The 24,783-nt window shown below is 32.4% G+C and overlaps 3 protein-coding genes across 4 annotated transcripts; 1 reads left to right on the top strand and 2 right to left on the bottom strand.

Annotated features, from left to right (window-relative positions):
* Nucleotides 1-989: 989 nt before the first annotated feature.
* LOC107434097 (phospholipid-transporting ATPase 3) lies at nucleotides 990-13,605 on the bottom strand. Its single transcript, XM_016045512.4, has 27 exons — nucleotides 13,094-13,605; nucleotides 12,181-12,246; nucleotides 11,656-11,717; nucleotides 10,317-10,398; nucleotides 9,982-10,092; nucleotides 9,459-9,536; nucleotides 9,260-9,356; nucleotides 8,944-9,050; nucleotides 8,653-8,718; nucleotides 8,168-8,289; nucleotides 7,996-8,080; nucleotides 7,784-7,861; nucleotides 7,214-7,330; nucleotides 6,823-6,972; nucleotides 6,615-6,719; nucleotides 6,200-6,342; nucleotides 5,398-5,499; nucleotides 5,251-5,314; nucleotides 4,949-5,161; nucleotides 4,270-4,435; nucleotides 4,052-4,131; nucleotides 3,706-3,945; nucleotides 2,726-2,947; nucleotides 2,431-2,598; nucleotides 1,777-2,139; nucleotides 1,578-1,684; nucleotides 990-1,421 (listed from the first exon to the last, which is right to left on the bottom strand). The coding sequence occupies exons 1-27, from the start codon at nucleotides 13,280-13,282 to the stop codon at nucleotides 1,115-1,117; spliced, it is 3,690 nt and encodes a 1,229-aa protein (XP_015900998.3). The 5' UTR covers nucleotides 13,283-13,605; the 3' UTR covers nucleotides 990-1,114.
* Nucleotides 13,606-15,361: 1,756 nt separating this feature from the next.
* LOC125418747 (protein SHORT HYPOCOTYL IN WHITE LIGHT 1) lies at nucleotides 15,362-18,263 on the top strand. Of its 2 annotated transcripts, XM_048463122.2 has the most exons (4): nucleotides 15,368-15,643; nucleotides 15,729-15,956; nucleotides 17,149-17,214; nucleotides 17,771-18,263. In XM_048463122.2, the coding sequence occupies exons 1-4, from the start codon at nucleotides 15,488-15,490 to the stop codon at nucleotides 17,912-17,914; spliced, it is 594 nt and encodes a 197-aa protein (XP_048319079.1). In that variant the 5' UTR covers nucleotides 15,368-15,487; the 3' UTR covers nucleotides 17,915-18,263. The 2 variants fall into 2 exon arrangements, with proteins under 2 accessions (XP_048319080.1, XP_048319079.1); XM_048463123.2 differs by lacking the exon at nucleotides 17,149-17,214 and having other exon boundaries at nucleotides 15,362-15,643.
* A 58-nt stretch (nucleotides 18,264-18,321) lies between these two features.
* Nucleotides 18,322-21,444, bottom strand: LOC107409916 (transcription factor BHLH089). Its single transcript, XM_048463121.2, has 6 exons — nucleotides 20,694-21,444; nucleotides 20,217-20,411; nucleotides 19,948-20,013; nucleotides 19,768-19,836; nucleotides 19,601-19,669; nucleotides 18,322-18,903 (listed from the first exon to the last, which is right to left on the bottom strand). The coding sequence occupies exons 1-6, from the start codon at nucleotides 21,015-21,017 to the stop codon at nucleotides 18,763-18,765; spliced, it is 864 nt and encodes a 287-aa protein (XP_048319078.1). The 5' UTR covers nucleotides 21,018-21,444; the 3' UTR covers nucleotides 18,322-18,762.
* Nucleotides 21,445-24,783: the final 3,339 nt, after the last annotated feature.

Below are 24,783 nucleotides of genomic sequence, written 5' to 3' on the forward strand. Positions count from 1 at the left end.
CAAAAAACAAAAAACAAACCGAAACTAATTGCCCTAAGAAGATTCAAGAAATGCCAGGTAGCAATGCTCTTATGAAAACAAGAAATTAGACTAAGCTGCTGCAGAAACACTGTTTCTGTACTTTCTTGATAGGAAACAGAAGCATTCATTGAAAGAAGCTCCCAAAAAAATAATGAATAAATAAAATATGAGGAAGAGGGAAAAATAAAAATAAAAATGAGGAAGAGGAAAAAAAAAAACAAACAAACAAACAAACAAACAAGCAAACAATAAACAAAAAACGAAATTTGCCCAGCCACAAAAGATCCAGAAACACAAAAAATAAATAAATAAATAAATAAAACGACAAATATTATATATACCCTTTTATAAATCTATATTCCCTTATTTCTCAGATATAAGTAAAACATACTGGATGCCTTAGAAATTTATCAATATATTAGAAAAAAATTCAAACTTTTTTGGTAATCTATATTTTAAAAATAACTACTTAAATACATTTTGATTATTTTTCAATTTTTAAAATTAAAAACCATCTTGCCGAGTAGCTCTGGCCTTAGTGTTTTGATTTTCAGGTGAGGTGCATTACCGCTTAAGACGTAATAGTGGTGGTACTTTTTGTACTTTTTGCTAGGAAATATTAAAGATTCATTGAGACAAGCCCCAAAAAACCAAAGATATTTGCTCAGCCAGAGAACATCCAGAAACACAAAACGTGTACACGACACAGATCACATCTCAATAGAATAACTTCTTTAGTTTTACAATAGAATCCAATGATAACCAAGAAATCAAGGCATTACTTCAAGTGGGAAATTAAGCCTACTTGCACTTGCACCAACAAAAAATTCTTTCAGCTATAGATCATGTAGATGTACATAGGTGAGACAACCAATCCTCCTAAAAATAGTATTTCCTCGAGATTTAAAACAAAAACAGAAAGAAGAAATTAACCAAAAAAAGGAGTAAAAGAAATTGGATTTTGGCGGTGTAACAAAATTGAGAAAAATATATAAAGAAAACAAAAAATCTAAGATATGGCACAGCTAATTTACAAATATTTCTACAGCTAAATGTCCAAATGAGAACTTTATACAAGAATCTCTGTTTCAATTTATTTCTTTTGTCCTATCTTTGGTCTTGACTTCATGCTGGCTCTCCGAGCAACATCCCATGCTTTCTGAGGGGCATATACACCTAGCTGAGAAGCGAAAAATGACTCATAGCCAGGTGAATCGAATGCAAAGCCAGTGTGCTTTGATAATTCTCGTGGCAGTTGAGCTATGGCATAGCTCCTTGCCTCATGTGGTGTGAGCTCATTTCCAATCTCCAACAGCTCTGTCCTGGTTCTACCTTCAGGCTCATGCCTATGGATTTCCTGAACAATCTGATAATCGTAGGGGAAGAACCACCTTTGAACCCTATATCCACATGCAAAAGTTAAAAATGAACGAATAAATAATCAAGACAACGGCACCATTTTTAGACGGTTGAAAGAAGCGGACCAATTATTCCACTCTTACCAGACCAAAAATGCTGTATATAAAGCATATGGTAAAAAAAGTCACATTTCTTACCCCTGGTAAATGAAGTCACACAAAAGTGCAACAACAGGAACAAGAATAATTGTTACATAGAAGTAGAATGTACTCATCAACACATATATGACAAAGTAGACATTCTCCTGCAGATTCCATAAATAATGAGTCAGTAATTAAAATAATTTGGGAAACAAACCAAAAAAAACTTTGCCCTATGAAGGGGAAGAGAAAGCACCTGTCGGTCATACGTAGTCATAATACCAGAATATAAGAAAATGAAACAAAACCATGCTAAAATGCTTCCTCCAACACTAATGTAATGCCACCTTGTAATTGAATTACACATCAAAAGAAGACGCAGGTTGACAGTTACTACAACACAAGTGAAGGCCATTGTGCTGACATCCCAAAGACCAAATACTTTGCCAGATGAATTATGAGCACCAGAACTGGAAGTGGTGACAAAGTAATAGAAGATCAAAGACTGGTAGACAGAAAAGAAAGCCCATACTGCCACAACCCTCCATTTGAAAAAGACATTTCTTATTCCTTCTCTGTATATTTCAGGATATTTCTTGGAAAGGGATGCACTAACATCCTGAAAAGAACACACATAGATAATCAAAGAAGAACTACAGAATAGCAAAACTATAGACTTATGATCATACAACCATCTAGTATAAGTATTTTTTATTCTTTGTCGCTAAACAAGAAAAATTTATAGGGGAGAGGATTGAATCCCTCAAGAAGCTGCTTAAGTGTCACCCAGCATGGGCCACACATAAACTACAATTATTTACTAAAAATGAAATAGCTGTAATGTGATTGTATGCTTCTGTAACTGCAGCATAGAAGTTTGCATTATAGATAGCTGGATAGAAGGCAGTACCTTGTCAAAAAGCCCAACCATGATCACAGGCAGAGCTGTAAAAATGACATTATATAACGATTGAAACCAGTCATCATAGAACCTTTGACCAGAAAATCCAGTTTGAAAAGTGAACCAAAATTGAGTCAAAGTGAATGTGAGATTCTTGTAAAAGAAATATGTAATAACCTGCAATTTGCAATTAATGAAATGTGAAACATGTACAATCCACATTTTTAACACTTACTATATATCTATATATATATATATAAAATTAAAAGCTAATAAAAAAATTAAAAATAAAAAAAGATCTAACCTTGCATAACCTAAGATATGACCAACGTCCATGCACAAGAAGTAAATCTGTAAGAAACCGGAACTGGGCAATTGCAAAATCACTAGCCATCACTGCCTGCATCCCCTCCTGCCCACTTATTCCAATGCCAACATGAGCAGCTTGAATCATGCTTACATCGTTTGCACCATCACCAATGCTAAGTGTTATCTTCCGTGCACCTTTCTTGACCAGACTTGTCACCTGCAAATGGTTTGAATACCTTAAACATTTCCCAATAAAATTGATGACTAAATTTTGTCAAGCCACCATCCTTTGCTCCACTAAATGGAAGGATCTTTTGTGTATAAAGTCAATTCAAGTTTTTCACACATTCATACATTATATTACTCTAAGCTATTCCAGAAATCCTCAGCAACCTGACACGAATAAGTTCAAAAATAGCAAGTAATTCTCTCTATTAAAAATTACCACTATGAAGTAGGTCTAACTATGTATATCAAGCTAAAACAGTAGACAAATGGAGGTAGCAGAATTTGAACACAGGACTTGAAATATAACAGAGCTCTGTTAACATGTTAAAGTAACAGTAAAAAAAGCTTAAGTTCTTAGGAAGTGGGTTCAACCATACACATCAAGCTATCACAATGGATGAATAGTTGTAACAGCCTCAACTGAAACATCTAATGACTAAAATGCTTTCAGTCTCAAGTTTTTACCCTTGGTTCAATAAAATGATCTACCATATTTAATGTTATCATACTGAACATATCATCACTTAACTCCATGAATCACGGAACCAATAAAGCATCTAAAAGTCTAGGGCAGATTTTGGTCTTAACAAATACAATGGACAACCTAGTTTTTCGACATAAACCAAGCTCAAGTTTGGCAAAGTGACATATAGCATAAAAATAGCTTACTTAACAAAAGTTTCTACAACGGGAATATCACTATCTGCAAAATGCTCAAACAAATGTGAATAGCCAAGTGAAGCTCACCTGTGCTTTCTGTAAAGGAGAAACCCGGCAGCAAACAACTGAACAACAGTTCAAGCTCAAATTGAGTAGCATCACTCGCAAACTTGGATCTAATGCATACATCAAACACTTCCCATCTATTACAAGTGCTAATTTTGGTCCAGAAACCGTGTGAAGATAAGTTTGTGCTTCCTCAAGGCACCTCTTTAGCTCTTTTTTAACTTCTTCTTTGATAAAGCGCGCAATTTCCACTTGGTCACCCTAGCAACAGAAATTCAAGCACAGTTATAAATATGAAATACTTTGAAAGATATTGATCTTAAATTGTGAGCATGTTTGGATATGCCAACCAATAAATGTTGCTTACCCTGCTCTCAACCTCTCTAATGGCATCAGTTTCTGAACTGATGATAAACTGTTTCATTTCATTATTGATCAGATTGCATGCTGCAGCAAAAACAATTGAAAAGAAAAATGAGATAGTGCGGAAATGGTACACAAATTTTGATAACAATAGCACAATTCAAACAATGAACAGTTGTACGTAAAAAGAGAAGTACCACTTCCCATGTCATACCGACTTACCATAAGCTATATTTATTGCTGTTTCCATCTTGTCCCCTGTTAAGACCCAAATCTTAATACCAGCTCTAGCAAGAGTCTCTATACAAGTTGGAACTCCTTCTTGAAGCTTGTCTTCAATAGCAGTACACCCAATCAAAATCAGATCCTGTTCTATGAGTTCTGCCACCTGCAAGAATTTCATAATTTATTTTCAGAACCTAAACTGCAATTTGAGCAACAAATCTTAACACTTACGGTAATATGATAATAATTTTTAGCAATATCTCAAAATAAAATTATAAAGCTTTTACAAATTATCAACACACTTACATTTCAAAATCTAGGGCAAAGTTACCTAAACACTACTAACTACTTATCGCAACCACTCTATGAAACATGCTAGTGCATGAGCAATCCATCCTTTATCTATCACTTGACAGTTACACAATGTTTTTCAAATATCAACATGAGATCATACAAGAAATTATTTGATACAAGTCTCACAAGAAAAAAAAAAATGTAAAAGAAGAATTAAATATATCAGAAATATAAGCTTTTTCTCATAAAGAACATAAACTATATAACACAAGTTAATATTATGTCTCTTATTAGACTACATCCATACTCCATAGTATATCTTTTAGAAGAGAAACGCAATCAATAACATGCAGATGATAAAAACAGGTTCAACATATTATACCTCATCCAACTTCTTTTCACGATCCCGTAGAGAAGATTTAGCCTGGATGAACTTCTCATTCCAGCTTTCATATATATCAGGACTTAAATCTCTATAAGCCAGACAAAGAGTACGTAATCCAGAAGCTCCAAATTGTTCCAAGTGTTCCCTAGATACTTTCTTTATATCATCATTCCCAACAGCCAACCTCTCATAGATTACAGTATCAGCACCCTGTTAAAATAATTTCCTGGCAGAGTGTCAATTAATTTTCCAAAAACTGCGTGGGTTCATCCAATATAAAAGCCTCAACAAAGAATTACCTTACAGTACAATACAAGCCTGCCATCTGGATAACGGCAAACAACAGATTGGCGCTTCCTCGTACTATTTATGCAACAGTTGATCGCAATTAATCAGTGGGATCAACCATGAAATCATAAATAATATACATAAGAAATTAATGGTACCTATTAAACTCAAGAACATTTAGAATTTCATATGAAACATCTTCGATTTTCCCCATCTTGTCAACATGAGATTCACGAACAAATATCATTGTAGGAGTTCGCCTGAGAATAAAGAGGAAAAATTTATCAGCCTCAATAAATGCAGGAATAACTACCTACTATATGTTCACTTTATGGATATAATTGGGCCCACTCCCTAACAGTTTAAGCTTTTAGAAAAAAATGGTACTTAACATGATATCGAAGCAATTATCTAACAGCTTTTGTGTTCAAATCCTATTAACACTCATTTCTGTTAACTTAATGTCCTACACATGTACGACCTAATTAATCTACTGAAATGTAATGGGCCTACTGATGAAGAGAATGATAACTTAGAATTATATTGACTTCTAAAAATTTTTACCTTTTAGGATCAGTGATAAAACACGAATAAAAGCAAAAACAGAACTTAGAGACTACATTTAAATTTATTGAATTTCATTTTATGGACCAAAATGCAATTAATCAAAATTCAAAGTTATTATCTATGACCAAAATGAACCCTCAATCACAACATAAACCATCAATTCTCAGTGGATTGATGTCACATCCCCATGCAAGCAACCAAGGACAGAAACAAACCCACAAAGTGCCTTGGTGAAAAGAATTAAGCAGGTATTTTTCATTAAATACACAGAGAGTATAAACTAAATGTATCAGATCGATCAATCAAATTCTCTCACTTCTGCACAGAAAAAGAAACTAAGAGGATTACATAAATCAATGTGAAAAAAAAAAACAGAATAAGATAGTTCAAAACCTGTAAAAGAAGAAGCCAAAGTTTTTTGCAGCAGTTACTAAGGCAGCTTCATCTGGTGATGCAGCCTGGTATGTAATTTTCTCTGGAGACTCAACACCTTCAGGAAGCACAGTATGACATATAGCAAGGCACCTAAAAAATTCCTAAAAGACCACAACAACAATTAGTCAATTGTCAAAATTGCATATTTATCAAAAGCTTTCATGGTAAGTACTGATACATGGTGTAACATAAGACATATTTATGACCAGAGGCTGTTGCAAGATAACAACTCCTCTAAAACCATGGACAAACAGGAAATTAAACAAGAAAAAGAATAACATAATAGAAAAAAATTGCAAAAAAGATACAGAAAAATGACCAGCTCACCACAACAAACTTAACAGGTATACTTCCAGCTAAAAACATTTCCTACCTTGCAAATGTCTGAATTAGGTTCATTCCTCCAAGCTCCTCGCATAAGCCTTGCATCATCAAAGTTAAATCCCCTCTCTTGTACTGTATTGGCTGATTTTTTGCTCTGTAAATGAGGTTTTGGTTAGACTTTGATGAAATTTCTATTTTTCAATATGTTCAGAGTGTTGTCAAAAAAACTTCCACATATGATGAGAAGAGGGATATACTTCCATAAGTTTAATTCCGTCCCGTTCTGCTATTCCCCTTTCTATTTCAGTCACACCAGTTCCATATACCTCTCCTCCAATAGAGCACTTGAAGAACTCCATCAAGTTTCGTGTCAAAGTACCAGTCTTATCAGAGAAAATGTACTCCACCTGAGCAATGCAACAAAATGAGAAAAGCAACACATTCCTTTGAGAAATAGCATTGAATTAGTTGTCAATGCCACAGATTTCAATATTAACATTCCACCCCATGCAATATAAAGAATACAAAGTTATAACTGCGTGCATGCTATAACAATGTTAATACTGTAGTTATAATTTCCTTTTATTCCATAACAATAGAAACAATTGTAGGATCTCAAATAAGAATTAAATATGGCAGCACATTTACCTGTCCAAGTTCCTCATTCAAATTGGAAGTTCTAGCCAACGCAGGGGTGTTGGTTTCAATATGATACATATGCAAATCTTTGTTGATAAATTGAGCACACTGAATAAATTTGATCATCTGAAATTGCATATAGAAAATAATAAATATAAAAAAGCCATAATAAGTGTCCATTTGGTATATCTTATGGAAGAAGAGCCTTTGGCTGTAGAGCTTCTTCCAATAGAGCTTATGTAAGAAAAGCTTTTATTGAAAAGCTAATGAGTGTTTGGTTGTCAGTTTAAAAAGTGCATTTACTATTTCATTTAATGCTCTTTTAAGCTTCCCAATAAGCTTAAAGTAGAGCTTTCTTGGAGAAGCATAAAATCCTGGCTTCCCCATTTTGACTTAAAAGAGCCTTTTTTGGGTCAACAAGCACTTACTGAGTTGCAGCCAAGTTTGTAGTTTCCGATTTCTTAAAAAAAATATTTTAAGCATCTAGAACTTTGTATCATTCAATATTTACTTCAATAAATTTATGTTTCTTAAGGGAAAAGAGACACAGCAAGCAGACATAAAAGCTACAGAGCTCACCTCAATTGAAACATAAAGAGAAATAGGGATGATTGTTGAGTATAGAGTAATAAGAGTAAACATGGTCAGAATGGTAACCTGTATAACCAATAATCACAATCAGCAGGAAATAATTACATAAATTATGGAAAAATTAAAAAATAAAAAAATAAAAACATAATAATAAAAATATAATTCTGTAAGTATTTCCTACTTTAACAGCAATACGTTACCACAAAAGGTTTATTAGGGTCGAACTGATTTTCCACATCTTCCTGAAGACCTAAGTAGTAATACTTGCGATCAATGAACACACCACTGAAATTAAGCAAATCACAAGTAGGTAAATAAGTAAAATTTTTCATTAAAATAGAAATGATACAAAGCTCTGGCAAATTGTCAAACCTGCCTATGGCTCCAATTAGACACATAGCAAAAAGAGTAGCAAAAAGTGTGAGTATGAGTTTGTCGAGTTTCCTCTCTAATGTACTTCTTTTGGAGGGAACATTCATGGTATTCATCATAACCTTCAATTCAAACAATGTATCAACAAATAATCAACTCAAAAAGATACATTGATGTGAGATAGAAAGGGGGCGACAGCACAAAAACAACATGACAACATGACTAGCTTCTCATACCACATCATCTATCTATATAATGAAAATGCCAAGAGACACATGAAGAATTATAATAGGCAATAGATTCCGCTGCAACACTAATATACTTTTTCAGTAAAAGGTTTTTTGGGGGGCTCACAAGACTGAAATTTCCACCAAATAAAGCAAATTCATCACAATTAATAATTAATATGTGCAACACATCTTAAAACGCATGGGAAGTAAGAAAGGAAAATACAGTATAATTGACTGCACTTTGAAGTTACAAACCTTCGTTTCTTGCCCTGTAAAAATAACAGCCCCGACAACGTACTCAGTGTTCCTGAGACTGCATCCCTGAAAATAAATGCAAAGACCAAGCATTATAGGAGACCACAGATGTTCTAACTCGATATTGGCCAAATACTACAAGATTATTGGTGACCAATAAGGTAGAAGTCTATGCTAAGATTTCAAAAATTACATTCTAAATTAAGCTTCCAAGTCCGAACAAGTGTAATATTGAGGGGAAGGCAACACAAATAAAAGAGACAATAGAAAGATAAAAAGATAACATCTTACTCGCAGCAGGATCTGGTTTGGAGTAAGAGGTACTGTTTGCTTTTGAATAATGAGATTGCCTGTGAAAGTGTATAATGAATTGTTTGGCTGCTCACATTGCACTTCACCTGCAATGAGAAAAAGAATACTTGTCAGAAATAAAACCAAAAGCATATTATGCATGCATTACTATTCTTAGAATTAACCACCAAATTCTATTATTTAATTGCAGTTAAGAGTTAATAAGTGTTTACCAAAGCCCCAAAACTGAGCCCCAAGCATTTAAAAATGACATATATAAATCAAACAAACAAGTTGATCAAGAAAAGGTTTAAACCTTTAAATTCAGACGCTTTCTCAGGAGTCAAATAATCCCAAGTCTTTTCAGATGCCTTTCTGATCTTCAAATTAGTTTCCCCATCCAAATTTGCGGTCTACAGCCAAGAATCAAAGAAGATGAGGTCGATTAATCCAAGGTACACATCACATAGACAAGACTTCACTCTTAAAAATATTTAAAAAGACAAAAAATACACCTCAATGTAGCAAACACCATCCGGATTTGTACTGGCAAGAAAAAGTAAATCCGCAGGGAAGAACCCATCCTGCTTGATCTGCAACCAATGCCATGTACAACATTCATGTTTGGGAATAAGAACAACAAATAAAGCAGCATGATTCTGAGAGTTAACATCATGCAAAAAATTCCAAAGAAAAAAAAGTAGTTTTAAAAGGAAAAACAAATCAAGTAGGATATACTGCAAAAGTTGCAATTAAATAAATATTCATGACACATAAACAATTGCATCATCCAGGTAATAATATTTCTGATATTAACATAACAGCTATTCTGCATAGGCATTGTAAAACTTCCATAATCTACAACTGCAACTAAATTTTGCTCCAAAAGCAGGAAGATACAACATATTGTTCATAGTGGTTATAATCAACACCTTAGTCCAAGTGTGCCTAGAAATGGTTACCTTGTTAGGCATAAACATAAAATCCAATCTAACCATTAAATACATCTCGTATGATAAACCGAAGTCTCATACTCACCCTGACAATGTCCCCAACCTGCAACTTCTTCCAAGGAATACTTTCCCACCTTTGATCTTGTAACACCTCCACAGGATTATTATTTATTGCCATATCATTCTGAAACCGCTTCTGTTAAAAAGAAAATAAGGAGGTAAGCATGTACCACTATCTCATACTTAAGGAGAAAATTTCTCCAATAAATGAAACTTCAAGCGTCGATACTAAGCAAATTACAAATCAACAAGAACTGCTTCCAGAAAAATAAATAAATAAATAATAAAATAAAAACTAAAGAAAAGTATCATATCAAATTCAAAACGGTTTAATACAATGAAAAGGAACTGAGAACTCACCCAGTCCTCAAATGCTTCTTTAATTAGAGAAACAAGAAGCACCAAACTCAAAGGGAGCACATTCGTAATTGGACTCACAGGACTGCACCATTATGCATGCATTTTAACAAAAGCAAACATGATTAGCACAAATTTGAATAACCACCATTAGTATTGTCAAGTTTCAACACAAGTAATTAAAATAACCAAATGCTTTATAAATGTTATTAAAAAAAAAAAAAAAATTTGAAATCTCAAACCTTTCGATTAATAGAATATTAAATCATTATTTATGACGAAAAATATTCTTTAGATGTGTCTGCTATCCCCATTATCATAACTTACATGAAGGTTTTCAATTAAACATGAAATAGAAAGGAATTATTTAACATAAGTTGTATTAAACTTGAAAATCATCTTAGTAAAATGAACAATAAGGGAATGAATAACAGTTGACAAAAATTTGTTAGATGATATTGAATTTTCCAAGAAGTTAAAGAAATAGATTGATTACTTATAAACTAAGGAAAATAGATTGATTACTTATAAACTAAGGAAATTTAAATAAATTACTACAAAATAAAGGGGAAAAAAAAAAGGTTTAGTCATCTCGATCTAGAATATTCAAATGTTATCTACTCTAAATTTATAAATAAAAGAACCAGTATCCATGCAATTTTAAGTAGTATTTTGAGGTATTTTTCGATTTTCTAATTTATAATTATCACTCTTAACTTAATCATTTGTCCTTCTTTATACACTTTCTAATAGTTTAGGCTGTTACTTGTAATATCTTATAAGTTTTAGAGGAATTATTTATCCCATTTAATACTACCCAAGATTTCAAATGAAATTTGAACATGAGGAAATGTGGGAGCCAAGACCGAATCAACACTTTAGTGGTATTGATCTAGAATATTCAAATGTTTTCTTATAACTAAATTTATCTATTCTATATTTATAACTAAAAAAAATTAAAAAACTCAGGTTCCATGCAATTTTAAGTAGTATTTTGAGGTACTTGTCAACTTTCTTATTTATAATTATCACTCTTAACTGAATCATTTGTCCTTTTTTATACACTTTCTAATCGTTTAGGATGTTATTTGTAATATCTTATAAGTTTAATAGGACTTTGTGCCTTTTATCCCATTCAATACTACTCCAAATTTCAAATGAAATTTGAACATGAGGAAATGTGGGAGGCCAAGACTGAAACAACACTTAATACAAATTCCAGACAGCTAAAAATAATAATCTGTCAGGCCAAAAAAAATGGACATCGATTCTGGTTAATTGAAAATTAAATATTAAATATCTCCCTAATTGAATATGGTTTACTTAGTTCAAATATGCATACCTGATAGGTGTTGTTGACAAAATTGAGATGGTAAGAAAGTACAGATTAGCTACCCGTCTGAACTGTCAGCGTAAACATAGCGTTTATCAGGAACACATTCAATTCAAATATCATGGGTCAAGGTAGCAATAGACAAATCCTAACACACTCCAATCATATCGTAAGGTCAATTCCTATCCTCTATTAGTAAGCTTGAACTTGATGCATGCAAACTTGATATTGGTCAAAGAAAACCTTTAAATACAACATGGAAAAAACAGATAGTGTACAAGCCTTAATTATCAGTCTCTTACCTCTCTGGTCTAGCTTCAAACCCATTTACCCAACCCCTACAAAAAGAGGGGAAATTTTTTTTCCAAACCCTAAATCCCCAGACAAAGAATTCCCATAAAAAGATCGAGCCTGGAAGTTAGTGTGGATTCAAGTTCTATTAAATTATTTGGTTAGTAATTACCACAATTTAAGATGTACATAGATATATGGCCAATTTACTCTGCAATGAAGGTAGACCTTTTAGCAAATTACCTGTTCAAAGAGTCCTTTTGGCAAAAAAGTAAAGAAGTTATACTTCGTAGTTGATATAGAATTCCCCTGAAACAATTAGCGCACATTAACAAAAGAAAAATGATATTAAATAAAGCTCAATTTACTAATGTTTCCAAACTACTTGGCATAATAATTTTGCATTCTAGGATAAACTTGTGATAATTCAGCTACAAAGCTTTTTAAATCTATGCTCTCTTCTTCTTCTTCAGCTACAAAGCTTTTTAAATCTATCCTCTCTTCTTACAGCGGTTTAAAGGGTTATTACAGCGGAGAGAATAAAAACTAATACAAAGAGGAAGACCAATAAAGTAATAAGCCCCAAAATGGTCGAAAAATGTAAAATTACCAATGGACCAGAAGAAGAATTCAGTTTCTTCTCCACAATCATGCCAATGGCTGAATCTATAATTCCTCAAATTCTATGCACAATTTCAGCAAAAGGAAGACAACTAAAATTAACCATCCAAAGAAATGAGCTTAACATACTCTCCTCACACTGAATTGCTTAGCTGTTAACGTTCTCATGAATTCCAAGTTAATTTCAGCATTACTAAAAATAAAACTTTTATTGGTTGCCAAAAAAAAAACATAAACGTAAAGAAAATTCCATGAAGCATAAATCTTAAAAAGCAACAACTTCTATGATTCAGAATATTGAAAATAAATTAAAATAAAATCAAAATACAAAGAAATGAACGTGGGAAAAACTCAGTTCAGTGAAGCTCCTAAAATTCTTCGATGTCATACACTAAAAAAATAAATAAATAAAGAATTTTCCAAATTGAAGTTCAATTTCATCCTAACCTCTCTAACAAACCCCCCAAAAAAAAAAAAAAAGTGCAAACAAAAAGCAAAATCAAAGAAACAAAAGGAGATAAAAAGAGAAACCAACCTTGAATCTAACAGGAAGATTAGCATCGCGATCATTGCAGTAAATGGTACGGTGACCAGGAGCCTGAGGCTGAACTCGGCCGAGTCGAACAGTCCGAGACGAAGGAATGCGTTCGTGCCGAGGGTTCGAATCCGAACCACGACCCAACCTCGTTGGTCGAGACGGCCTAATCCTATCCCACCCAACCATCTTCTTCTTCTTCTTCTTTCTTATTCCTCCTTCACACAACACGGCCCCGATCCGAAACCGAAACAAATATTCTCCGATCGAATTCTAATTCTTCTTCGTCTTCCTCTTTTTTTTCTCTTTTATTTACGAATATGCCCCTCCCAGTTTCTTGTTTCCTCTCCCTTTGTGGTACGAAACGATGAAACAGAAGAGAGGAAAGTGTGCGCGTTCAACACCCCTCCCTCTCCTTTCCTTCTTCTTCCAACATTTCCCCTTTTTCTTTTTCTTTTTTTATTTATTTTTAATGAAACTTCCTCTGTAAATTTTTTTTCCTTTTTTTTTTTTGGGGGGGGGGGTTTCTTTTTCTTTTTTAGACAGATACTTAAAATTTCCTGCTTTTTTTTAGACACAATTATTTTTGAATTCTTTCCTTTGTTTGAAAACCGCGAGGTAATTGCTTCTAATTTAATTTCCGTTCTTTTAATTTTTGTTTGGTGTTTAAAAATTTTTGTCCTTTTTTAATAACGAGCATTTCTGCGAATAAATTTCAAACCCAAAAAAATAAATAATTAAATAATTAAATAATTTAATAGAATTTATCCCCAAAATCTCTGCGAATAGAATACAATCTGGCGGCTTTAGCTTTTTGTAAGTGGGACCCAGGTCGGGAAGGTCAAAATGGAATTGTTCCTAAATGGCCTCACTCGCTGGTTGGCTAAGCTTCGGGAAATGGCAGTATTGTAATTAAAACTATAACCCGCAGGATTTTTATAAGAAACGGCGTTTTGAAAAAAATTTCTGACAGGTCTTAGTTTGTTGAAGGTGGTTTTTGCTGGCGGTTAATGACGTTTCTGTTTAACCTATTTCTCGCTTATCACTATTTTTCTTTTTTCTTTTTTTGGCTACTGTTTTTTTTTTTAAATAATAATTAATGATTATTATATTTCTCAAGTTTGATTTCTTTTTCTCGTATTTTTCAGCGTCTTAGGCCTCTTCCCTCAGTTTTTTTTTTTTTTTTTTTTAACAAAAATTATTTTTGAATTTTGGGCCCAATAAGTCAATTATTTGCACTTCTTGAGGTACACAGTAAAAGTCATCACGCGTTCTCATTAAATTGGATTCAGTTTGTTTCTATACACGACCAAAATTTCTGCTTACAAATGGTATGTTTCTTTTGATCCTCTAAAATTTACCCTAATTACAATTTAATATTTAAAATTTTGAAAATTACATTTATTACTTCCATGAAAATACATGTATATATATATATATATATCTAATGTTATATAAATAAAAAATTAAAGGAGAAGAAAATGATTTTTAAAAATCTAAATTGAGATTGTTCACATTTTTTTAAAATTATAATAATCAAAGTGTATTTAAATCAAATGTATTGAAATTAACCACGTTATAAATCTTAACTCAATTGAAAATTTTCTCACATGATCAATTTTATATTTTTTAATATTTAATCTAAATATATTGTAATATACAACTTAAAATAATAAATTCAACATTTTACAATAAAACATATTCAATACTATTGAATTTAATATTTTTAAATTATTCAAAACTATAAAAATATTTTTCCAACAAAAAACCATAATGTAGAGATAAATTTTGACCTTTTTGTTTTTGGGGTAAATGAGAAATTTTTGACTTTGCAAAATATGGATTATTCAACTTAACTTTCAATAATATATAATTTTTTTAAGAGGAAAAAATAGATAGGCAGTTTATAAAAGCATTTTAATTTGTTTTTTTTTTTTTTAAGAAAAAGCTTATGACCTTCACAAAAAATTCAAACTAAAACCAAAAATCACTTCTAGTAAAGCATTTCTGAATAAGTTGGAATTAAAAATTAAAAAAATAATTATTCCAAACATTGAAGAACTCTATATCTTGTTTGGCATTTTATGCCTTGTTTCATATAACTTTCAAGAAATTAAAAATAACTTTTAAAATTTAAAAATTATTTCTAAAAAATATTTTATCAATTTTTAGTTCTTTTAAAAGCATTTCTAATCGAAAACAATAAAAAATATTTGATTTAAAAACCATTTCTGAAAAGGCAAAAGTTTTGATTTGTAGATGAACTAAGTTAGCCCAATCAAAACACCCAGAAGAAGATAAGCCCAAGGTCCTACCAAATCTTGGACAGAAAATTGTTTGCAAGGGTGTATTTAGAAAGATTAACAATTTTCATTTACCGGATAAGGTTCATTAATGGCAGGAACAGCGACACTGTCAGCAACAGAGTCCGCCATTGTTTCCACCACCAAGCTCAACGTCCTCCTCCACACATCATGCTCAAACCCATTTTCTGCGAAGCTCTCATTCCCTTACCGTTCCCACAAAATCGGCATTTGCCATCGTAGCAAGGTCTGTTTTTCTTTATCTTATACCCAAATGCTTTTTTCAAACAAAAAAATCATTCACTGATTGGAAAATGTTTTAACGTTCTCAGCCGAGTAATTCAACCAGTGAAGGAGCCCAGGAGATCATCGATGACGAAGCTTTCTTCTTTGACGGTGATGGTTTGGCAGAGGACGATGAGACCGATGAAGAAGATGATGATGCGGAAAGCAGTATTGATTTGTTGTTAAGGTTTCTGCAAAGCATGTTCAAGAAGATCTCCAAGCGTGCCAAGAAGGCTACACGCTCTGTTTTACCCGCGGCAATCCCGACCCAGCTGGTAATTTTTTGAATTATGAATGTTCTTCTTGCATTTCTAGTACCAAGTACAAAATCGTTATATGAATGCCCTCACTGATATTTATTTATTATTATTATTTATTTTTTTTTGGTCCAATTCATGAAAATAATGTCAAAAAGTTCAAGTTCAAAATTCCATTTTAGTTAGTCTAATATGTAAAATTCCATTGCCTTCCTGTTGAAATGTTGAAAATTGAGATTAGATAAGGAGAAAATATACGAGTAAAATCTTAGGTGGTTGAACCAAGCATTAAAGCTGTTCCCATTGGTTGCAGCTTGATAAACTTTGTCAATACTCGGCTAGTTGAAATAGGTATTTGCGTTGGAATAGTTGAATAAGACCTTTGTCCATGAATAGATTTATATGAAGTAAAATCTAAGGCTTCACAAACGACCTGGCATGGTCATATTTCCAAATAAATCTGGTATAACCAGATTTTTGATAAACTGTAGAAGTTAGATGTTTCAGTTTATTAGATGAGAAAGAAAAAGTGGTCGACCATATTATTGGTGAAAAGAGCATCATTGCTAGTAGAAGGAAGGCCCCTAAGTAATGGAATGATGGATAGCGTTTTTACATGAGTGTGCACCTGGTAAGAATGCCCATCAGAGGAAGTATAATGCTTGTGGTTGACATATCAACTGATCAAGTTGTTGTTATGGAGTCTTTTCGACTTAAATTTTAGATGTCCTTCTTTAGTTCTAAGCTTAAGCATACCAGAGCCTTGAGTGTGTTGAATTTACGACTAAGAGTGCGCGCTAACCTGTAGGTTCCTTTTTGCTTTATAGACCTTGTGTATTAAAGAAGGTAATGTCCTTGAAAGGAACTTTTTGTTGCACTGCCTGATTTAATCATTTGTTTATCTTATCAGTTTACAATGTAAACTCTATTAAGATCGCTACAAAAGGTTTTGAATTGTGGCTATCCTGGTCTATTGTTTGCATAATTTTTTTTATTATGCTAAAGAATCTGTTCTCCTCTGTGGGGATTCTTAATGCGGTATATCTGCATTAGTTATGTCGCTAAACTTTTGCTTTTCTAGGAAACTCAAATTCGTCTTGACTAAACGTGAGTGTCTGCGTATATCTCAAACGACTGCTAATTCTTTCATTTTCGCTTTTCTTTTTCTTTTTTCTTTTTCTTTTATACCCTTTATAAATGGGGATCTCAGGTGTCTTTTGCTGTTGATGGAATTCTACTATTGGCTTCACTTTCAATTATTAAAGCATTTCTTGAGGTATTGCTTTTCTAATGCTAATCTTTCATGTCATAGATGCAATTTAGTGTTTGGCTCGGCTTTTTGGAAAGTTAGTCGTGCATATGGGCTTGACAATAGCTTTTCCTCATTTTAAGAATATCACAGCTTTTATAAACTTCTTAATCTTTTTGGTTTTGCAATAAGGTTCATTATTTATTGGACATTAAAGCAATTGAAGATTAAACACATAATTACAATTGAAAAGAATATTTTGAAAAGGCGAATATATCTGCCTCTTTCCTAAACATGTGATGTCAAATCAGATCAATTATAGATTACTTTTTAAAACTTTTATAGATGTCCACTCATTTTATTACAAATATGATTCTAGCAAGCTTTATCAGTCATTCTGGTTTGAATTACTGGGCACATCTGCATTAAGGAAGCAGTCTGTCAGATCGATATCATGGTTGTTTAATTTACTGTCAGTCAGCTTGAACTTATAAGAAGCAGACCCAACTATGTATGTCAATCTTACACATCAATAGTAGTCTTAGTAAATTGTGGGTTTTAATGGTAGTAATTTTTATTACAGGTGGTTTGCACCCTTGGAGGCACTGTATTCTCGGTGATCCTTCTCCTTCGAGTTATCTGGGCAAGCCTTTCCTATTTCCAATCAAGTGGGAGTATTTTTAATCAGAGCGGAAGCTCCTTTGGAACAACACAACCGATAACATAATCTAATTCCTGCTTAAAGCTCTCTCCCTTAGAATTACTCAGAGAATGCTCACTCTAAGTTCTTATGTATATATACATATATATACACCCAGTTGGAGGAACTAAAATGTAAACACAAGGCTTGGTCCAAATCCTAGGCAGTCGGTGCAATGGGTTTATTGCTTCTCAAACTTCAATATATTAAGAAAAGTTACAGGACCAAATGGAATGCCACAGCCACAAAGCAAAGCATATATGAGTAGGCATAGGCCTATCATTTTGCGACAGAACTTAGTCCCTGAATTATTTTACTAGGGTCTGAATTGCTACTTTAGTTTCCTATAAAATAAATATTCTTTATTTAACCGATACATATTTAGTTTTGCAAGGAAACACAAGGTTCTAAAGAGGGAAAATTTAACACTCAGCTAGAACTAAAGGTGGCTTTATTTTATATAATGTTGCTTCAGCTTTTTAACAAATCCAATGTAAAACAAAGATTACAGAAAATTATGAGCATATAAGAAAATTTAGAACAAGTAAACATTCTTTTACAAGAAGAATACTTATTCAAGGAGGCCAAATTGGCGGTATTCAGAAGGTGAACCAAAGCCTCCTACCAAAAATATACGGAGTGAACGAATTCATTTTCCGACAACAAACAACTGGAGAAGTTCTAAATTTACTAGCTTAAAACAGTCTTTTATAGACAATCAACTCCATGCCTGACGTAGAAAATGAACATAAAGGTCTTCTTTTGATTTAGCATATATGGGGTATACGTTTTTTGCCTGCAATTTTAAGGAGGACGAAGCACAGCCTCTTTGATGCTTTTTTATTATCAGTTTGAAAGAGGGATTTTCTAGTAGACTATGTTGTTCTTTCAAAACCACCACCAACTTGCATATGCAACCACTCTGGTGAGGAACCACGGCTGAATTCCCTTTGTGGACCAAATGCCATTCCAGAAGTATCAAACGTTTGTTGACCAAACTGTAATGCCAAATTCATCTGTCATGAAAAAGAATGGCAAACTCATGAAATATGGAGGGGGAGGGTTAAAAATAAAAATTTAAAAAAAAAAAAAAAAAAAGGAACAATCACCTCCAATTACTCTTTAATCTAAGACTTATTCCAAGCTTTCATGTCACCAAATCAAGTTAAAAATAGAACCACATATGTCATGAGCAATAGACCGATAGAATTTCAGTGATTTAAAAGCAGAAGAAAATTCAGAAGCATTTATCTCCATTCAAAGCTTTATTTGTCTATCACTTTATATACAACTAAAAGGTACTGTTCTTTCTTTTCACTCCGTAAGTGGGGGCAGTGGAAAAAAAACAAAAATCAAGAGCTATACGACAGAAATTACATCAGAGCTCTAAATAACCAATGTTCTATATGACAAATCTTATTTCCAAGCATATTTATTCGGTTTTTCCCGGTTAAAATAGCAAACAAGGACTACAACGTTTTCTAGCAATAGCATAACCAATTTTCCGATTTATAACATTGATGACCTCTAAAAGGTTTAGGTTGATGACACTGGCTGTTCATAAAAAGGGTTAAGGGTTTGGAGTTCAAATATAAACATCAAAGTCATTCTCAAGTAACTAAGCATAAGAGAAATTTTATTTGGCAAATGAAAAGTAGCAATTCCCGGAACAAAAAGATTCCAAAGACTATGATGCATATTGCTAGAACTTACATCTTTTGAGGTAAAGACTTCAATGCCAGGGTTTCTTGAATTAACTGCTTCGAGCTTCATCGATAGAAACTGCAATGTCCAGCAATATCCAGTTCCGGTTTAATCAAAGGGAAGAAAAATTGTAGTAAAAATGAAAAGCATCCATGATAGGAAAAATACAACTATACCTCAACCTGACGCTGTAACGACTGGATGTAGTTAATTATTTCATCAAGAACCAACGCTTTTCCGATAACCTGAACCAGAGAACACACCTCAATAATCAGTTTTCGCTATCCAATTGCTCCTTATATTGTATGTCATCTGACAATGAAAGGTACTTGGAAGAAATCCAAAAAAAACCATACCTTGTTACAACCAGGGACTAGATCTTGTAGAATTTTCATCCTCTCACTTATCTTTTCTCTTCTAGCCTGTCCAACATATAGTTCCAAATTCCAATCAGCAGCTCTCATTTCAACTCTCATTTATACAAGTTTTATATTACTATTCCTTTTTTTTTTTCTTCTTGTTTTTGGGTTTTTGGGGACCATTATAAATAGTAGATGAAATGGATTTCCAAATATAAAAATTTGTAACAAAGTCTTAAAAAGATTATTTTAATTGGTAAAATTACTCTTTCAGCAAGACTGTGGCTATCAGTAGCTTGACCCCTTCTTGCTCGAACATGAATATAGTCCTGTTTTGACGGATCATGTGGCCGGCTATTCTGTTCCCCAGGCTTGCCTGAATTGGCTTCCCCCTCGGTTTTAGATTCTCGGTTTTCATCTCTACCTCCTGAAATTTTAAGCTTCTTTCCGTCACCATTACTCTGCCAAAACAAAAAAAAGCAATTCTTATAAAGCTCAAATTGCTCGTTCAACAAATAATCACGCAATTGCAATAGTTGCATTCTCACAGACCAATCTAGATCATTTAGAGAATTCTAGTTTCGAATTCAAATAGAATGATAGAAAAGCAAGCAATAAAAATTGGCGGCAAGATATCAAAATATGAAAAAGAAAATCAAATTATGCAAAAATAAGCTGAAAACGAAGCTCAAATTAGGATTGAGATCACAAGTATTGGAATTGAATTTTTGGATAACAAATACCACTCCATTGCCATTGCCATTGCTTGTTGAGACACCTTTAGCCGACTCTTCCTCCGCATCACGACGCTTCCTCGCACCACCGCCACCGCCACCGCCATGATTCTCTCTCTGGTCCAAACTCATTGGATCATTTCCCGAAACATCACGATTCATATCCCCAAACTGAGCCAAAGTCTGAGCAAACTGACCTCTCCGAAGCCCCAATACAATTCCCGATTCACCACCGCCACTGTTCATCGGGAACTGCCAGATCTCTGACAGGTTATACGACGCCGCATTACCATTGGAAAGCGAACCCTCATTGATCAACGTAGACGGATCCATCTATCTTCTCCACCCGCCCCGCCTTGCGATCCGATCCAATAAATAAAAAAAAAATAAAAAAAGAATTCCAAAACAAAACCTTCCTCAGTTCTCACATTCGTTAGTTAGTCAAACAAAACTCAACTCAAATCATACTCCTACTTCCTGTAGTTCTTTTCTTTTTGGGTTTAGATTAGATTCAAATGGTTGTTAAAAAAATATAAACAGGAAACCTCGAGAAAGATTGAGAAAGAGAAAGTTGAGCTTTTAAGTAGCTTGAGAGAGAAAAGAAGCGCATTTTAGTTTTAGAAATAGAAAGCCCACAGAAGAGAGAGAAAGTGAAAGAGATTGATAGAGATAGAGATAGAGAGCGTGTTTGTGTGTGTGTTTTTGTGTGTGATCTCCTTGGACAGTGGAGGTTGGTGCGCACTGTACCCACTCACTCTCCCACTATTTTTTCCTTTTTTCTTTTTTTTTTCCCTATTAGACAGAGACATCGGGAATCGGGAACCAAGTCACTTCCATATGAGGTTTTCTCGGAGTGTCCTGCGTTTCAATGTTTCTTTCTCAATTTCTTTTTTTTTTTTTTTTTTTTTCCATCACGCTATAGATCTCAGTCAACTAAACTTTTTATTCGTCATCAACGGTGAAGAACATAAAGGAGACGTACACGTCGTATGCTCTGGATACGTCTTCGTGGGGTCCAGGTAGTTACGTACTCTCAGCTGGATCAAAGTGTAAATACAATGTAAAACAAATAAATAAAATGATAAATTCAATAGCTGGACAGTGGAGAATTTCGATTTTCTCGTTTTATTAAAAAAAATGTAACGAATCACGATATTTTGGATTTGCGCGTATTTTATTTATATAAATATCGTATGACTTACTAAAGTGGGTTTTTATTTTTTATATTTTATTTTATTTTCCAATAATTAAATGATTGTTATGATTATGATATGCTTTTAACGGTCTATTTACTATAAAGTTCTTAATAACGATGGTTTTTAGATTTGGTTAACGATAATTGGGGCCACCCGGTCTCAGCTTGGAAATTTTTGACAAGTCAAACTAAACATATTTTTCTACATCTCCACGTTTTGTGCTTTTTCTTATAATTTTGTTATAGTGGTAGTTCATTATGTGTTTTTTTTTTTTTTTTTTATCATTGTTGAGCATATTTGATTTACAAAATAATTATTTTTTATTAAAAGAATGTTTAACATTATAACTCTGATGGATCCAATGTATAGTGTGGATATTAATGAAACTTCTATATTTGAAAACAATGAGAAAGTAAATTTTTATATTCTTAGATAAAATGATGAATCAAATTTTTAGTTGTTACCTATAAAAATTTTTGAGAAATCTTGTATGACTTATTGAAATATTATTGTATGATATAATAGCATAGAATTGGGGAGAGAAAAAAGAAATTAGAGTTATTTTTTTCGTGTAAAATTATATTTTTTTCTTATTATGTAATTGTATAATTATATATTTTTGTATGCATATGTAAAATAAACACAATGGATAAGTATTGCCCGGCATCTTTACATAGACACGTGAAGGCATATGTTGAAATTTATGGGTTAAGCCTTAATCCTCGCTTATTTATGAACACATGCATGATAATCCTTTTGTATTAAGTTCGTACATTTCTCCAACATATTTTCAAGAAATGTTGGATAAGTTAAGGAAAAGCATATAGAAGAAACCTATACAATAAAAACAGGGGAACAAATTATTCAATAATTTAAATATAAGTTTTAATTAAGCTCATAACATCTTCAGTTTTATTTTTTTTTTATTTTTTTTTATTATATAAAATTGGAGATAAAATGTTTCATCACATGATGGATCGAATTCAAACTTGGGAATTTCCACCAAAAAAAATTCATACTTGAGGATCAAACAACATAGATCACTATCATCTAAACTATATACATATATATATCTATATATATATATATATATATAAATACATATTTCTTTTGTTGTAGAAAGAAAGAGAATTGCAATAATTAGAATGCCTTATTATAGTGTCTTTCATATCATTAAATATAGAAGCAAAGGTCACCTAGCTAGACGGTAATATTATATGTTATCATATGTTGATTAGAATTTTCTATCTCATTTTTAATTTATATATTTATTTTTGTTCAACTAATAATAGAAAAGATTATTCTCTTCTTGTTTTTGTCTATCTCTTTGATATATATTTTTAAATAAAATAATATAATATTATTGATTTGACAGAAATATAGACTAAAATCTTAATTGATAAAATAATTGATTTTGCTTGGCACTTAATTATTGATGATCAATCAAATAAGCTGTCCATAATTCAATAAATTCAGTCTCAACTGCTACATCCAACCAAAAATTAAAATTTAGATGAACACCAATTCAGTCTTCAGTTAAAAAGACTATAGTAATTTTTCTCGTTCAGGAAGCTTTTATTTTTTATTTATTTATTTATTTTTTTTCTTGGCTTCTCAAAACCTCCAAAGATATCACCTAAATTCCCAAACAGCTTTTAAAGAAAGTAAATACCCTCATGAACAGCTTTTTAGGAAAGAGAAAGTGTGAGTGACAAAGTTCTAAATTGATTATTCCACGTGCCATTTGAAGTGTGCATGAAATGGGTGTTGTTCTTTTTGGGTAAAATGAGATTCCCATTCACTCTCTCAACTGTGCCCGTCACTTCAACTCAAAATCGTAGGGACCACATGACATGAGCTTTCTCTCCGATCGCTAAAAATGTATTTTCTCACGTGTTTGAAAACTCCCAACTAGATATATGGTCTTGACTTTGCGTTATATTAGTACGATCTATACAGCTCTAAGGAAATTTATACAGTGGAGCCAGTGTGATAGGGCGTTTTCCTTATTATTAGAAGGCGAGACATAAATTTTAAAGCGGTCCTGGCATAAACTTTTCGAAAATTAAATATATATAAAAATATATAAATTGATATAAATTTTAAAATAAAAAATATAAATTTGTTTAAACTAAAAAATAAATCAAATAAATTTATATAAATATAAAATTAATAAATTATAAATAAATATACGGTACCGTTTTAATTTATAAATAATAACTTATAAGGTAATGTAAGTTATTTTATAAAATAAAAAATAAAAAGAATAGATATAATTATTTTTTGAGGCGTTTGTCTTATTGTTCGAGGCATAAAAAAGCATATTTTTTGTATACAGCGCATATATCCTATCTTCTGAAACATGTCTTTTACAGGAGTAATATCCAAATTTTAAGCATTAAGGCAATTTTTTTTTTTTTTTATACCTTGCCTCAAGAAGTGTCCTGAGCCCCCACTGGATGAGCCTTTTAAAACATTAGTGAAATCAATCTTATGGTTAGACCGGTGACAATCATGTTACTCAATTTATGGTTTTTAATATTACCTATTTATAGACCACGTTACAAATCAATATTGTTGGTCTTACTATAAAACTGGTTTCACTGTAGATACTCTAATATAGAAATTGGCAATTGATTAATTCCATAAAAATTATAGCAAAGCGATTCAATTTTAAAATTACTATATGAGAAAATAGTAGTTTCTTCACTTAAGTTGTTTTTGAATGAATAAAATTGAGATTATACATTTTTAACCAAAAAAAAAAAAAAGAGATTATACATTTAAAAACGCATCCCGTTAACATAAAATATATATTTTGATTGGTTTATAATGTCTTTTTAAAGAATTAAAAAAACTTACCAAACAGATAAACCAAAGGCAGTCTATATAAAATTAAGCTT

The sequence above is a fragment of the Ziziphus jujuba genome, chromosome 12 (genome assembly GCF_031755915.1).
Source record: "Ziziphus jujuba cultivar Dongzao chromosome 12, ASM3175591v1".
Lineage (NCBI taxonomy): Eukaryota > Viridiplantae > Streptophyta > Magnoliopsida > Rosales > Rhamnaceae > Ziziphus > Ziziphus jujuba.